The sequence below is a fragment of the Larimichthys crocea genome, unplaced genomic scaffold (genome assembly GCF_000972845.2).
Source record: "Larimichthys crocea isolate SSNF unplaced genomic scaffold, L_crocea_2.0 scaffold143, whole genome shotgun sequence".
Classification (NCBI taxonomy): domain Eukaryota; kingdom Metazoa; phylum Chordata; class Actinopteri; family Sciaenidae; genus Larimichthys; species Larimichthys crocea.
This window is the reverse complement of record NW_020851961.1, coordinates 36437-52538: the sequence shown is the minus strand read 5'-3', so window position 1 is coordinate 52538 and position 16102 is coordinate 36437. Positions and strand designations below refer to the sequence as shown.

General features: G+C 45.9%; 1 protein-coding gene across 2 annotated transcripts; it reads left to right on the top strand.

Moving 5' to 3' along the window:
• Nucleotides 1-2045: 2045 nt before the first annotated feature.
• dlk2 (delta-like 2 homolog (Drosophila)) lies at nt 2046-13581 on the top strand. Of its 2 annotated transcripts, none has more exons than XM_027275479.1 (6): nt 2046-2511; nt 6891-6999; nt 10495-10552; nt 11534-11664; nt 12418-12562; nt 12660-13581. In XM_027275479.1, exons 1-6 carry the CDS (start codon nt 2506-2508, stop codon nt 13417-13419), a joined length of 1209 nt encoding a protein of 402 aa, XP_027131280.1. In that variant the 5' UTR covers nt 2046-2505; the 3' UTR covers nt 13420-13581. The 2 variants fall into 2 exon arrangements, with proteins under 2 accessions (XP_027131280.1, XP_027131281.1); XM_027275480.1 differs by lacking the exon at nt 2046-2511 and adding an exon at nt 4511-4842.
• The last annotated feature ends 2521 nt before the right edge of the window (nt 13582-16102 follow it).

Below are 16102 nucleotides of genomic sequence, written 5' to 3'. Positions count from 1 at the left end.
TGCTCCGACTGCACTTCACGCAGCAGGTTAGACCCTCATCAACCCCTCAACACCACCACCAACACCACCGACACCACCCACCGCTGTCTGAGCAGTGACTCTTTCTTCTGTCTTCTCCGTCGTCTCGACGTGAGGTTAAATCATTTCTCAGATCTTAATTTCTCTTCAGAGACAAACGTTAATCAAACGTTACATAAACATAAACTAAACATATTTCGGTGAAGTCTGATGAGCAGGCAGAGTGTGATTTATGTTTTTAATTAACAAGTTTCAGTTTAATGTCCCATGATGCCCTGCTTCACACTGTGACACTTCCAGCTCTGGAGGAAACAGACGGGTAGAGGTGATGGAGGTGATGATGGGGGTGATGGAGGTGTTGTATTTGGCTCTGGATCAAAGACATGGTGGTGACAGTATCTGAGCTATGATCACAACATCGTTCACATTGAAACATTTCATTTGTCAGACAAACACGTCGATACATCATCGATAATCAGACGGAGGGAAGCTGCTGACAGGGCGGGGGACATTCTTTGGATGTTCTTTGGAGGTTCTTCATGTTGATGAAGACGTTGGAGTGGATCTTCAGGACATCTGAGTCCTTCAGGAGGTTCTGAGGTTGTTTAAATGTTGTGAAAACAACACAAACAGGATGTGTGTGTTTGACATGAACTAGGGTCAACAAACAAACACTGATTTATATGAGATGATGGGTCACTGAGGAGGTTTTAGGATCCGTAGGTGGTTCTGGAGGTCCATTTAGGGACCTTTAAGGATCTGTTGTTTAGAGAAGAGGTTCAACAGTAGGTTGGTCATAAACAAGGTTCTGTTCATCCTTGTTGGACATCATCAGAACACGGAGCGATGGTCAAAGGTTTTCTTCAGAATCAGGTTTTTAAAATGTTCTGCTCCTCGTGATCTTCATGTAACTTTTCACAGGACAACAACGAGTGCGCAGACAGAAACACTTTGAGTCGCTCTCTGCAGAGTCCACCTTGTTTCCCAGCATGCTCTCTGCTTGAAAACATCCAGGCATCAGCACGTCACTCGGCTGAGGACGAGTCTGAGCCTGCAGGCCGAGAGGCGTCTGATCTGGAGTCAGAACATGCAAAAACACGAGCAGACAGGAAGGCGACGCCGCCTGGTGCCGACACGCTCTGCATTCTGGGAGCTGATATGCAGATGGAGCTCAGACAGATCTGTGTGTCAGATAGAACAAAGTATTCTGGGAAAACAGGAGCGAGGATGTCAACAAAGGAAGCAGAGAAGAAGAAGAAGAAAGTCCTGCAGGTGAAAACAGACAGGAAGGTTCATATACAGACAACCATATATTCTATTATAAACTCACCTGTCGGACAGTAAACTCACCTGTCAGGCTGTAAATTCACCTGTCAGACTGTAAACTCACCTGTCAGACTGTAAACTCAGCTGTCAGACTGTAAACTCACCTGGTAGACTGTAAACTCAGCTGTCAGACTGTAAACTCACCTGGTAGACTGTAAACTCACCTGTCAGACTGTAAACTCACCTGTCAGATTGTAAACTCACCTGGTAGACTGTAAACTCACCTGTCAGAATGTAAATTTACCTGTCAGACAGTAAACTCACCTGTTTAGACTGTAAACTCACCTGTCAGACTGTAAACTCACCTGTCAGACTGTAAACTCGCCTGTTACACTGTAAACTCACCCGTTCAGACTGTAAACTCACCTGTTTAGACTCTAAACTCACCTGTCAGACTCTAAACTCACCTGTCAGACTCTAAACTCGCCTGTTACACTGTAAATTCACCTGTTCAGACTGTAAACTCACCTGTTGAAACTGTAAACTTGCCTGTCAGACTGTAAACTCACCTGTCAGACTGTAAATTCACCTGTTCAGACTGTAAACTCGCCTGTTTAAACTGTAAACTCGCCTGTTACACTGTAAACTCACCTGTTCAGACTGTAAACTCACCTGTTTAAACTGTAAACTTGCCTGTCAGACTGTAAACACACCTGTCAGACTGTAAACTCAGCTGTCAGATTGTAAACTCACCTGTCAGATTGTAAACTCACCTGTCAGACTGTAAACTCACCTGTTCAGACTCGTAAAAGACCTGTTTTCTTGATGAACAGGAAGTGGACCGGCTCAGCTGTTCACATGTTAAAAGTGTCTCTGTTGGTGTTTATGAGTCCAATCAGCACTTATTAACACCTGAGTGAGCAGACGAGGCTCCAACAAACACACTGAATACACACTGAATACACACTAACACACTGTGTGTGTGTCACTGTTATATTCATTTAACACCACAAACATCCTACGTGTGTGCAGAGAGGAGTGTGGTAAATGAAGTCTACTCAGCTTCAAACGCAAACTCTAAAATAACCTGCAGACAGTGTGTGTGTTCACGTGTGTGTTCATGTGTGTGTGTTTGTCTGTTGGTGTGTGTTGAAGGACAGAGCGACTGAACATTTCAGACAGTTGTGACTTCAAAGCAGCAACAGAAGAAGGAGACGTCAGATGAAGGTAAGAACTCGTTCTGTTCTCACTCGTTAGATCGACTTAAAGCATTACTATGCAGAAGTACTCTGATTACTATAAGTACTTTTACTGTCATCATTTCATGTCAGTGTTGCTGTTTGAAGTCAGTGAACATGGTTTTGGTTCAGGAGGTCGTCCTCTGATCAGATCAAGTCTGCATATCGAGTCCTAAACTCTGAGTGATGTCCTAAAGGCATGTGATTAATTACCTCCTCTGCTGTCAGTGAATGAAAGAATGAATGAATGAATGAAAGAAAGAAAGAAAGAAAGAAAGAAAGAAAGAAAGAAAGAAAGAAAGAAAGAAAGAATGAATGAATGAACGAAAGAAAGAATAAATGAATGAATTAATTAATTAATTAAAGAACAATGTGCGGTGTAAAGGTGGTCTGAAGAGTACAGAGCTTCTGTGGAAGTCCAGTCCAGCAGAGCTCGCTCTGTCGGGTTCAAACACGTTTGTTCAGCTTCAGTCTGTAAAATCACTCCATAAATACCAGGCCTTCAAAATAAATACCAGCCCTTCAAATTAAAAGCTCAGTGACAGATACAGTAAGGCTCTGCTTTATTTCATCCTCCGTTTCATGCTGTCTCTGTCTCGGTCCAGGTCAGATCTCTAATTATGTGTGTCTGAGTGTCTCATCCAGTCAGATCCAGTTTACCTGGACCTGTGGAAGAGGTGAGCATGGAACTTTGACCCCACTGGACTTTAATAATGTGTGGCACTCTGTGATGAAACATTTATGCGTTCCAGCCTGAAGGACATTTCACTTTCAGTCTGATGAATTTCTCTCACAGCTACAACTCTTCATCCACATCCTTGTGTCCACGGCGACCATCCTCCTCATGTTGCCATGGCAGCAGCAGTCCCCCCTGCCAGGCTGAGTCTGTGGATAGTGGATTATTGTATTGATAGTTTTTAAAGTCCGACCTGTCATGGTCAGGTTACCCATCATGCCATGGTCTGGTTATGGTCAGGTTATGGTCAGGTTATGGTCAGGTCATGGTCAGGTTATGGTCAGGTCATGGTCAGGTTATGGTCAGGTCACCTAGAAGACCACAGATCGTTCACTTCCTGCTTCTGACTAACGACTGACCTTTAAACAACATGTTGTTCCCCATAGTGTAAGAGTTTACCTTGTGTTGATGCTACACTGATCTGTGATCAGGAAGAATCCAGAGAGAACATGCAAAGAAAGAATCTGCAGAGTTCCAAACCTGAGGCGATTTCATATTATATTCCAGCGTAGTATTTTTATAATATTATATGTTTTTAAATTCATTCATTAATTTAAAAAAATCACCCAGTACCAACACAAGGAGTTTTTGTACCACCAGACGTACACATACCACAGTTTGAGAAGCAGTGATTCATTTTAACATGAAGGGACCATTAGCAGGCTGAACCTCATCACAGTGTGTCACCTCGTCCTCAGCAGAGATGATTCATTAGTATTAATTAATGGATGGACTTCATTTAGTAGTGTCTCTAGTCATTGAATATACATTAATGTAATGTCAATGTAACGTTAACGTAACGTGAAGGTCTTGGTTGGAGGATGAGTCAGAATTGTCGTCACTGAGACACAAATACATGTAAGTTAGCTGAGCTTTAAAATTCATGTGGAGATACGAGGTTCTCACTGCACAGGAAATAACTAAAGCTGCATGAAGTACAAATACCTCAAATATTCGAGTAAATGTACTCCACTACTCTGCAGTACTCATATATCTGGTGCTGTACACAAGAATGTGTGTGTGTGTGTGTGTGTGTGTGTGTACATGTTGAAGCATTAAATTGACCACCTGTTGCTATCCATTCAAACACACACACACACACACACACACACACACACACACACACTCACCTCATTTTTTTCTTTCTTGAACAAACACACTGAACGTAAAGATGTGTGTGTGTCGTCACACATACCACAGCACACACACACACACACACACACACACACACACACACACAGTGTGTCAGTAATCCAGGCATGTCAGTTCCTGTCTGTCTTTGCGGAGGTTGTGTTTGTCGCTGTAATCTCTGGAAAAATGATCCTGCTCGTTATTTCCCGCCGCCTGCCAGTCGAGTGTGTGGGCAGCGAGACCTGAAGGTCTGTCACTACAGCAACAGGCTGAACAGAGAGAACAGAAGAAGAAGAAGAAGAAGAAGGAGAAGAAGGAGAAGAAGGAGAAGGAGAAGAAGGAGAAGAAGTAGAAGAAGAAGAAGGAGAAGAAGGAGAAGAAGGAGAAGAAGGAGGTCTGACAGGAGGAGATGTGAACAGATCGAAAGGAGGACAGAAAAACAGGAAGCAGCAGGTAGGAACAGGAAGCTGAGATCACATGATTAAAGTCATAGGCTTTAGCTTAGCTTAGCACAAACTGTGTGGTTCTGTCGGTATGTTGTCGTCTGTCTGAGGTCCAGACCCGTCCACCGTGGAGAGACCACAGACCGCCACAGTTCACAGAGTTGAACTGGTGTCGATGCTACGCTGACCTGTGGTCAGGTGAACGTCTCTGTGTGGTTCAGTCAGTGACACGTCACTGCTGATTCACAGCAGGTTACACTGATGATGATCAGACCTTCCCCTGACGAGCTGAAACTCTCTGAACTCAACAGCCTGACTAATTAAACAGTCATGACGAGCTGCTGTCTGAAACACTCTGAACTCAACAGCCTGACTAATTAAACAGTCATGACGTGTGTCTGCAACAAGCTAAGCTAATGTTAACACACCACTACAACACAGTGAAAGTCAAAGCTAACGTGACGGCAGAGCATGTCACGTGACGTGAGGATGGCGTCAGCTGATGACAGATAGCGTCACAGGTTAACGACAGCTTGATGTGTGTGTGTTATTTGAGCTTTTAGCTAACGTGATCCATGATGCTAACGTGTTGATTTGAGCCGACAATAAACGATGTTACAAAGCTAACCAGCTAACGTGCTAACTAACCCTAACCCCAGCTGGCTGTGGTAACGTTGTATTAACGTTATGTTAACGTTATTCTAAATATGATCATAGTTTATCTTCCAGCATTCCGTCTGTTTGTCACTGAACGACCACAGACACGTTACAGCGAGAACGTTTCACTTAAGTATTACAGCATCACGTTGGGTTTCTGATACGTGACGTGTAACGTATCAGAAACCGTGAGACTCAAACTAGACTTCCTGGATCAGGTCTCAGAGGACCCAGTGTGTTTCTGATGACTTCCTGTGTGTTGGAGTTAGCCGTCATGATGCAGCGGTGCAGACGTGTCAGAAATGTCCCACATCAGAGACTCTCAGGTCGGCTGCTCTGAGTTACCGAGTGTCAGCTGATCGAGTTTCAGACGTGTCTGATGTGCCGAGGACGAGCTCGAGTTTACCGAGCGAAAAGATGCCTTTAAAACGCTTTGAGGTCACAAAGATCTGATCTCAGGTCTGTTTACAGATCAGCAGGACGTGTAAACAGGGTTTATCTGGTGAACGTCTGTCTGAAGCTGCATGTCTACATTCAAATCAATTTTATTTATATAGCACCATATCATAATAAAAGTTATCTTGTGATACTTTTCATACAGAGCAGGTCTAGACCGTACACTTCATAATACATCACATCACATCACAGCTTTTATTCAGAAATCCACTCCGACAGGAAACCAGGAGAGAAAAACAATGAGCTGAAAGGCTCTAAAACATCATGAAGCAGGAAGTAAAGTTCTGCTTACTTCCTGTAAGTTAGATAAGGAGGGACTTGTTGTGGATATTGATTGGTGTTTACAGTAGCCAATAGCAACGCCACTATGCTAAGCTAGCACTATGAACACAGCGACAGAACCTCTGAACCGGCAGTGTCCAGTCTAACAGTGAACACAGCAGTCGGGTTTGGCTCCTGGCGTCCCGGGCTGACTCAGTTCAGTTAGCACTTCACTGCTGATCAGTGTTTCCATCATGAAGTCTGTGAATCACCTCGGTACTGTCACGTTATTACTTGTTGGTCTCAGAGGCTGTGCTCCAACCCGGTCCGGTTGCTAAGCCCAGTTCTGCTAACAGCAAATTCTATTAGCAATAGCAGCATTAGCGGTCTCAGTGTTGTGGGTGTTGGTGTCTGCAGAAGTAAAAAGCAGGAAGTGTTTTATTTAAGTGTGCAGTGTGAACACAGCCGCTGTGCTAACAGCTGATCCTGGAGCAGCTCAGATTTACGTCTCTCACACCTGGTTCAGACGTTTGATGAGGACGATGACAGTTCGAGACACTTTGCTGAAGACGACACTGTGCGAGCTGCCAGCTGCATCTCACCTTTCAAGAACCGCCATGTGTTTATCTACGGCTGACGAACTGACTCCAGGTCAGAAACCAGCGTCTCTTTCTTCTGTTTCAGGTTGTCCTCGTCCTCACAGACATGTCTTCAGTCAGAGCCGCCGCCATCCTGCTGCCGCTCAGCTGCTGCATACTCGCGGTGCTCGTCATCCCACCCTGCACAGGTCAAGGTAAGGTCACGTGATCACATGTCCACTCAGCAGTAACCAAAGCTTGTTCAACAGACTGTTGTTTTAACCTTCACACAGACAGTGCCATTTACAGTCCATTTACCAGAGCCAGGACCAGGACCTGGTTTAGAACAGGCAGGTTTGGACATAGAAAGAGTTGCAGGTGTTAAATCATGTAGATTGTGACCAGGTGAATGGCCCCTGTCATGGAAATGTAGCGAGAATATTTCCTCCTCCTTGCCTCAAACTGTGACCCCCATCCAGAGGAGTCAGCTGAATGTGATTAGTCCGAGTTCAGGGTGTCGAGGACAGACAGGTGACGGGGCACTGGGACAGGATCACTGGGACTGCTGTCCAGGAGGGGGAGGAGGTGGTGAGGAGGGTCATGGCTGCTGATCTTCACTGATGCTTCAGTTCAGACTCCTCCAGCTACAGGTGACACCTCCTCCCAGAGAAGTGAACAATAATAATCACTATCTGTCGGAAATATATGAGAGGGTGCATGTTTACATTCAGTCAATCTGACTCCTTACAGTCAGGGTGACGAGGACGTGTTAGTTGAGCAGTAAGTGCTGTGACAGCTGTAGAGTGGACAGGTGTATCATGTCCAGCTGTTGGTAGTGTTGTAGAGGAGGTCCTCTCTGAAGAGCTGGAGGTCTTCAGGAGGTCTGTGAAGGTAGAGAGGGACGCCCCTGATCTGGTAGGAACTGGTAGGACGTTCCACCAACAGGGACAACAGACAGAAAAGTTTGGATTGTCCTGAACGTACGGGTGACAGAGCCAGGCGTCGTTTATCAGAGGAGGTAACATGTGTCTGTATGAGGACGTTCAAGAACCGGAGACTACTTTGTAGTCAGCGTTAGAGATTTCAGTTTAACGTGGGCTGCTACAGGTCGACAGAGGAGCTTGATGAGCAGCGGGGTGACATGTTGAAGACCATCTGAGCTGCCACGTTCTGGATCATATGAAGGGTTTCACTGTGCAGGCTGGGAGGCCTGTCAGGAGGATGGTACAGGTGAACACATCATTCATCATCATTCATAGGTTTCTCTCTCGTAGGGAGGAGGTCAGTTTGATGTAGGTGTTGTGTAAAGTAGGTATTACTGGAGCATATATGTGCTTCTAAATTAGGTAATACATACATACATATATAGGACGTATATGTGGTGTGTGGCTGCAGTTGTCGCTGCGACTCGTCTGTCAGCTTCGTGTTTCTTCATACCGGCTCATGTTTCTGCTTGTATCCATGGAAACACATCAAGCGCCTCGACAACAATAACCTTTGTTACAAACACAGGCGCACCTCCATAACTGGCTCTGATTGGACGGTTAATGAAGGGAACAGGTGCTGCCCCTGACACAGCCAATCAGAGAGCAGCAGAGGCAGCCAGGGAGGCAACTTCAATCAACAAGTGTTCATCAAGTTTAAAGCTGCAGCACGAGCTAAAATTATCCAGAGACACCAAAGTCCAGCTAGACAGGTTAGCAAGAGGACACACATAAACACACAGTGTCAGGTTCAGTGTGATTAATTGCACGCATGTCCTGGAAAATCTGAAAAACCTGGAAAGACCATTTAATGTGGACTGAGGTGAAGTGGACTGACAAGTCTGGGTTTGAAATGTCCCTGATGGTCTCTGTTGGACTCTACTGGTCTCTGTTGGTCCCTGTTGGACTTTGTTGGTCTCTGCTGGTCCCTGTTGGACTCTGTTGGTCTCTGTTGGTCTCTGTTGGTCTCTACTGGTCTCTTTTGGTCTCTGTTGGACTGATGGTCTCTGTTGGTCCCTGTTGGTCTCTATTGGACTCTGTTGGACTGTGATGGTCTCTGTTGGTCTCTACTGGTCTCTTTTGGTCTCTGTTGGTCTCTGTTGGTCTCTGTTGGTCCCTGTTGGTCCCTGTTGGTCTCTGTTGGACTCTGTTGGACTCTGATGGTCTCTGTTGGTCTCTACTGGTCTCTTTTAGTCTCTGTTGGACCCTGATGGTCTCTGTTGGTCCCTGTTGGACTCTATTGGTCTCTGTTGGATTCTGATGGTCTCTGTTGGTCTCTGTTGGTCCCTGTTGGACTGGTTCTGTACCTCAGACTGGTTCAGTGGGACACACTGTGGTTCACTGTAAACAGGTTGTAAATCTTGCTTGTGGCCCTCACTGAGCGTGCTCAGAGGCGCTCAGTGTATTGTTCTCCGTTAATCCTTGCTCCCCCAGCTGTCAGATTAACCCCGTGCTTGCCGTTGTCTGGCTCTTCTCAGATAACACTTAGCATCTTTCAGCTGTTGTTCCAGGCATGCCAGGCTCGGCCGGCGTTCCCGGCAGCCCCACTGCGGAGCTCCATTGTGGGGCTGCCTGAGCTCTGCGGACGAGCCTGTTGTCTCTGTGTCAGGACTTCCTTTGAAAACAATCCTCCCACATTCCAGCCGACACTCAACCCACCTCAGAGAGGTCAGAGGTCACAGCCACTCATCTATACATGGGGCAGAGACTCTTCTGATGCTCTGGACAGGAAATAAACCTGTCAAGACAGGAAAACCTGAAAACAAAGAAACACCTGCACACAGGAGGTCACAGGTGAGCTCTGATGTATTCAAGTGCTGCTGGGAGAGAAGAGAGATGCCTGCTGCTCAAATCAAAAACTCCTGGACCTGGAATAATCTTAAAAATCATGGAAACACCTGGAAACTAGCTAAGCTACGCTGGAAAATCTCCTGAAACCAGCCTGAGAGGCTACAGTCATGCGAACATGTTAAAAGGACACAGTCCCTCCAGTGATTGGCTGCTGACTTTCTGGGGGCGTGGTCTGTTAGTCTGTAGGTGGTGCTGCAGAAACATCAAATAAAATCAAATCAAATCAAATCAGATCAAATCAGATCAAATCAGATCAGATTTTATTTGTACAGCCCAAAGTCACAAAGTCCATTTTCCTCTGAGGCTTTACAATCTGTACAGGCAGTGACACCCTCTGTCCTTAGACCCTCGGTTCCAGTGAGGAAAAACTTGCCCACAAAAAACCTTTATGGGAGGTTTAATGGAGGTTTTATAACATTTCAGTGTCTTCAAACCTTGATGCAGTGATCCAAGTTCAGATAGAAACTGTTGATCCTGCTGGGATTTAAACCAACACCCCAAACAGTGTGTGCGTCAGCTGTTAGGAGGTCTCTGGTGAGACATTAGCAGCACACAGTTTGACCTCTGACCTCTGACGGCCACCGTGCCACGTGCTGCCTGTTGGAGTCCGTCTGTCAGGGACAGCTGGACAAACAGCAACGAGCTGCTGCTTCAAAGAGAGACTGAGTCGATAGACAGACAGACAGGCAGGCAGACAGGGTCCTGAAAGGGGTCCATGAGCTCCTGGTTCATTGTGTGATTCTGAGGTTATGGTGCCTTCAGGTTCAGGTCAATAAATCATAATTTATATTCTCTGATAACAACCTGGACATACTGAAAACTTAAAAAACTCGGTGTGCCCTTCCTGTCTCTCACCTGTCTTCTTCTTCTGTGCAGGAAGTGACTGCAGCTGTAACGCCACCAACAGTCGCTGTGACGAATCTGGAGTCTGCAGGTGAGACATCTGTTGTGGAAATTTTCTCTGCTGCTGGTGAAGAATGAAATAGAGACTTCTGCCGGCCGACAAGGTTTTTATTTTCTTTGCAAAGAAAAGGTCACTCAACACACGAGCAAAAATGAAGAAAGACCCTGAGCATGGGGATACCTGAACATTTATACCTGCGCCCCCTAGGGTATGTTTCACATCCCTTTGTCTGCTGCAGGTATCGGCACATTATCTATATACAAAGTTGAGTCTAAACATCACAATTTAAAACACAAAAGAATCAAATTAAATCAAATCAAAAATGAAAATCCTCAAATAGACTATTGTTATGGAGAAAGTCACACAGCTGATTAGCTACAGCTTTCTCAAGTATCTTAGACAGAAAGGGAAGGTTTGATATCGGTCTGTAGTTGGCTAAGACCTCTGGGTCTAGAGTCGGACCCTGCAACCGGTCTCATCCACCCAAAGTGGCTTTCCCACTCTTTTTGATACATTTGTGGGCGATGCTGCAGCTTACTTTTATGCTGAGTCTGCTCCACCATCCTCTTTACCTCTCCTCCTCCTCCTCCTTCCTCTCCTCCTCCAGGTTCTCTCATTTTTCCTTGCTTTGCTCTTCTTTTTTTTTTTTTTCCTCACTCGACTTCCCAACCCTGCAGTGTTTAATGGGGCGGGTGCAGCGGACCATTCAGCCAATCATGATTGTTGTTCTGAGGCAAACACATGGACGTCACTCGTAGCTCACATTTAGAAAAGCATGATTGACTGCCTGGAAACTTGTCACACGGAAACAGACGCCTTCAGGGTTCACACAAAAAACTTCGGCAGACAAATGTGGCAGGCTGATTACAATCACACATGCATGGAATGGTCAAATTATCGTATATTTTATTATTATTTATTCGTACATCGTACAGAGGGCAAAATTATCGTACAAATACGATAATTATCGTACACCTGGCAACACTGGTCACATGGCTGTGTGTGTTTCAGGTGTGACCCCGGGTGGGACGGCGAGCATTGTGACCACTGTGTGCCGATGCCGGGCTGCCTGCACGGTTCCTGTCAGCAGCCGTGGCAGTGCAGCTGTAAGACGGGCTGGGGGGGGCGCTTCTGTGACAAAGGTTAGTGCAGTGATAGGTCAACATTTAACGAGCTACCGGTAACCTTAACGACACACAGGTGACCTCAATGACCCACAGGTGAACTTAACGACACACAGGTGACTTTAACGACACACAGGTGACCTCAATGACCCACAGGTGAACTTAACGACACACAAGTGACCTCAATGACACACAGGTGACTTTAACAACACACAGGTGACCTCAATGACCCACAGGTGAACTTAACGACACACAGGTGACTTTAACGACACACAGGTGACCTCAATGACCCACAGGTGACCTTAATGACACACAGGTGACCTTAATGACACACAGGTGACCTCAATGACACACAGGTGACCTCAATGACACACTGGTGACTTTAACGACACACAGGTGACTTTAACGACACACAGGTGACCTCAATGACCCACAGGTGACCTCGATGACCCACAGGTGACCTCGATGACACACAGGTGACCTCAATGACACACAGGTGACCTCAATGACACACAGGTGACCTCAATGACACACAGGTGACCTCAATGACACACAGGTGACCCCAGCGACCCACAGGTGTCCCGGTGGTGATAGTTTGCTCTGTTAGCTCCATGGTTAGCTCACCTGTGAGTTGTTAAGGTCACATGTGAGTCGTTAAGTTCACCTGTGTGTCATTGAGGTTACCTGGTTAGCGCTGTTAGCTGCATAATTAGCTCTGTTAGCTCCTTTCTGGCCTCAGGTTTCACGTCCAGGTCTCTTTGGGTGTTTCAGACTTGCTTGTGTGCTCAGCCCAGCGGCCGTGTCGGAACGGCGCCACCTGTGTAATGGAGGACAGCGGTGAATACACCTGTGTGTGTCCTGAAGGCTTCTATGGGAGGAACTGTCAGCTGAAGACCGGACCCTGCCACCAGAGGAGGTCTGTCCAGGTCCCAGATTTTAGGATTCAGTTGGATCGCATGTTAATTTTATTTTATTTTGATGGTCTCCTCTTTTACTTCCTGTTTTGGCTCCAGGTCTCCGTGTAAAAATGGCGGTCTATGTGAGGACGCTGATGGCTTTGCGGCAGAGCTGACGTGTCGCTGCCTTGCCGGCTTTACGGGTCGGCGCTGTGAGACAGACGTGGACGACTGTCTGATGAGGCCTTGTGCTAACGGCGCCACCTGCCTGGACGGTGTTAACCGCTTTTCGTGTGTCTGCCCCACTGGCTTCACTGGACGCTTCTGCACCGTCAACCTGGATGACTGTGCCAGTCAGCCCTGCCTCAACGCCGGCCGCTGCCTTGACCGAGCTGGAGGCTTCACTTGCATCTGCCGGCCCGGCTTCACAGGAGCCACCTGCGAGATGGCACTGAGGGCCCGCGAGCTCAGCAGGACCACACTGCGGTGGGAGGGGGGAGGAGGCGGGGTCAGACCTCACCTGACCACCGACGGCAAGAACCAGAGGAGCACCACTGGCGGTAACAGCAGTCTTCATGGCGACAGGCTGTTTAAGGTGACTGTGAGCGAGCGCAGCACTGCTGGCCTGTCGGACATCCAGCTCATCGTTCTGCTCGTGCTGTCGGGGATGACACTCTGCGTGGTCATGCTGACTGCTGCCCTTGTGCTGCAGGGTCACTGCAGGGACTGTGGCCACACCTCCAGCTGGCTGCTGACATCATCATCATCACAGCGACAAAAGAGCGGGCGGCGTGGGCGGGCGGATGAGCACGAGTGTCAGATCAGCTTTCTGAACGTAGAACCAGAGAAGAAGAAACTGAACACTGAGGTCATCTAGAGGTCAGAGGTCAGACCACATCTCCCAGTGTGCAGTGATCTGTGACATCATCATGTGACCCATGGAACACGTGTCGGACAAGTTAAAACCAGAGATGTACAGAACATTTTCAAATCAGATCAGATTTTATTTGTAGAGCCCAAAGTCACAAAGTCCATTTTCCTCTGAGGCTTTACAATCTGTACAGGGAGTGACACCCTCTGTCCTTAGACCCTCGGTTCCAGTGAGGAAAAACTTGCCCACAAAAACCTTTAACAGGGAAAAAAGGTGGAAGAAACCTCAGGAAGAGCCACAGAGGAGGGATCCCTCTCCCAGGACGGACAGACGTGCAATAGATGTCAGTGTACAGAACAAATCAACACAAACATATTGTACAATTACAATGACTGATAAAATGACAATGATCAATGACTGATAAAATGACAATGAATTCAATGACTGATAAAATGACAATGAATTACAATGATATAAAATGACAATGAATTACAATGACTGATAAAATGACAATGAATTACAATGAATGATAAAATGACAATGAATTACAATGAATGATAAAATGATTACAGTAGCAGTGGAACCTGTGATAGAGATTACCGTGTTACATAAGTGGAAGAATGCAGTCCTCGAAATTTGTTTTATGTGACGTTAAAGGACAAATCCTGATCAAAAACAAACTCCCAGTTCTTTACAGTGGAGCTGGAGGCCAGGGTGATCCCATCTAAAGTAACTAAGTCTCTAGAAAGAGAGTTTCTGAGGTGTTTGGGTCAATTACAAGAACTTCAGTTTGTCTGAATTTAACATCAGAAAATTGTCGGTCATCCAACTTTTTATATCCTTAAGGCATGTTTGGAGTTTAGTTAACTGATGGTTGCATCAGGCTTGATCGTAAATATAATTGGTGTGTCAGCATAACAATGAAAATTGATAGAGTGATTCCTAATAATGTTCCCTAAAGGAAGCATATATAAACTGAATAGAAGTGGTCCTAGTACAGAACCTTGTGGGACTCCATGACAAACTTTGGTCTGCATGGAGGATTCATCATTGACGTGAACAAACTGAGATCGATCTAAAAAGTACGATTTAAACCAGCTTAGGGCGGTTCCTTTGATGCCAATTCGATGTTCCAGTCTCTGTAAAGAATTTGATGGTCAATGGTGTCAAATGCAGCACTAAGATCGAACAGACAAGTACGAGATGAGTCCTTTGTCTGATGCCATTGGAGGTCATTTGTAACTTTGACTAATGCGGTCTCTTGCTATGATGCACTCTAAATCCTAAATCCTGGTTGGGATGGGGTCTAAGAGACAGGTTGATGGCTTAGCTGCAGAAATGATTAAAGTTATTTGATGAAGGTCGATGGGGGAAAAACAGTCTAAATACATATCAGGTTTTACAGCTGTTTCCAAACTTGCTGTATCAGATGCAGACCATGCCTGTTGAGGGCAAGAGGTGATGGATTTTGTCTCTAATAGTTATAATCTTATCATTAAAGAAGCTCATGAAGTCATTGCTACTTAGACCTAAAGGAATAGATGGTTCTAGAGCTTGATTCTCTGTTAGCTGGCTACAGTGCTGAAGAGAACCTGGGTTGTTCTTATTCTCCCTCAATTAAAGAAGAGTAATAGGCTGCTCCTGGCCTCGTACGCGAGAGCCTTCCTGTATGTTTTCAGATTATCTTGCCAGACTAGATGAGATTCTTCCAGTTCAGTGGCCATTTGCGTTCAGATTTACGCGTCTCTTGCTTTAATTTACGAGTCTGCTGGCTATACCATGGTGCTAGCCTTCTTTGTTTAATTATCTTCTTTTTCAGAGGTGCAACAGAGTCTAGAGTTGTCCGTAATGAGCCAGTAATACTATCAACAAGATGGTCTATTTGTGAGTGGCTAAAGGAAGCAGACAAGTCCTCTGTTACAGTTAGACATGGCATTGAATTCAATGCTGAAGGAATCACTTCCTTAAATTTGGCTACAGCACTATCAGATAAACATCTGCTGTAGAAGCTTCTACACAAAGGCTTATAGTCCGGTAGTATGAACTCAAAGGTTATTAAAAAATGGTCAGACAGAAGAGGATTCTGTGGGAAGACTATTATATTATCAATTTCAATGCCATATGAAAGAACAAGATCAAGAGTGTGGTTCAGACAATGAGTCGGTTTATTTACAAAAGCCGATTGAGTCTAACAGAGAGATAAACGCAGTACTAAGACTATCATTGTGGTTGTCCACATGAATGTTAAAATCACCTACAATAATTACTTTATCTGTTTTAAGGATCAAGCCTGATGCAAACACACTGGACACCACCTCGACAGCCAGCGGTGAAATGACGACATGCGGCTAAACATGTCATCACTGGTCACATTGGGGAGGGGACCAGAGAAAACTACGGAGTCCGACATCGTTTTGGCGTATTCACACACCGATGAAACATTAATTTTAGTGACCTCCGATTGGTGTAACCGGGTGTCATTACCGCCGACGTGAATAACAATCTTACTGTATTTACGCTTATCCTTAGCCAGCAGTTTCAAAAAAGACTCGATGTCGCCCGCTCTGACCCCCGGGATGCATTTAACTATGGCCCCCGGTGTCGCTAACTTCACGTTTCGGACTATGGAGGTGCCAGTGACCAGAGTTAGGCTAGTTAGTGTGGCTAACAGAAACTGGTAAAGTCTCGG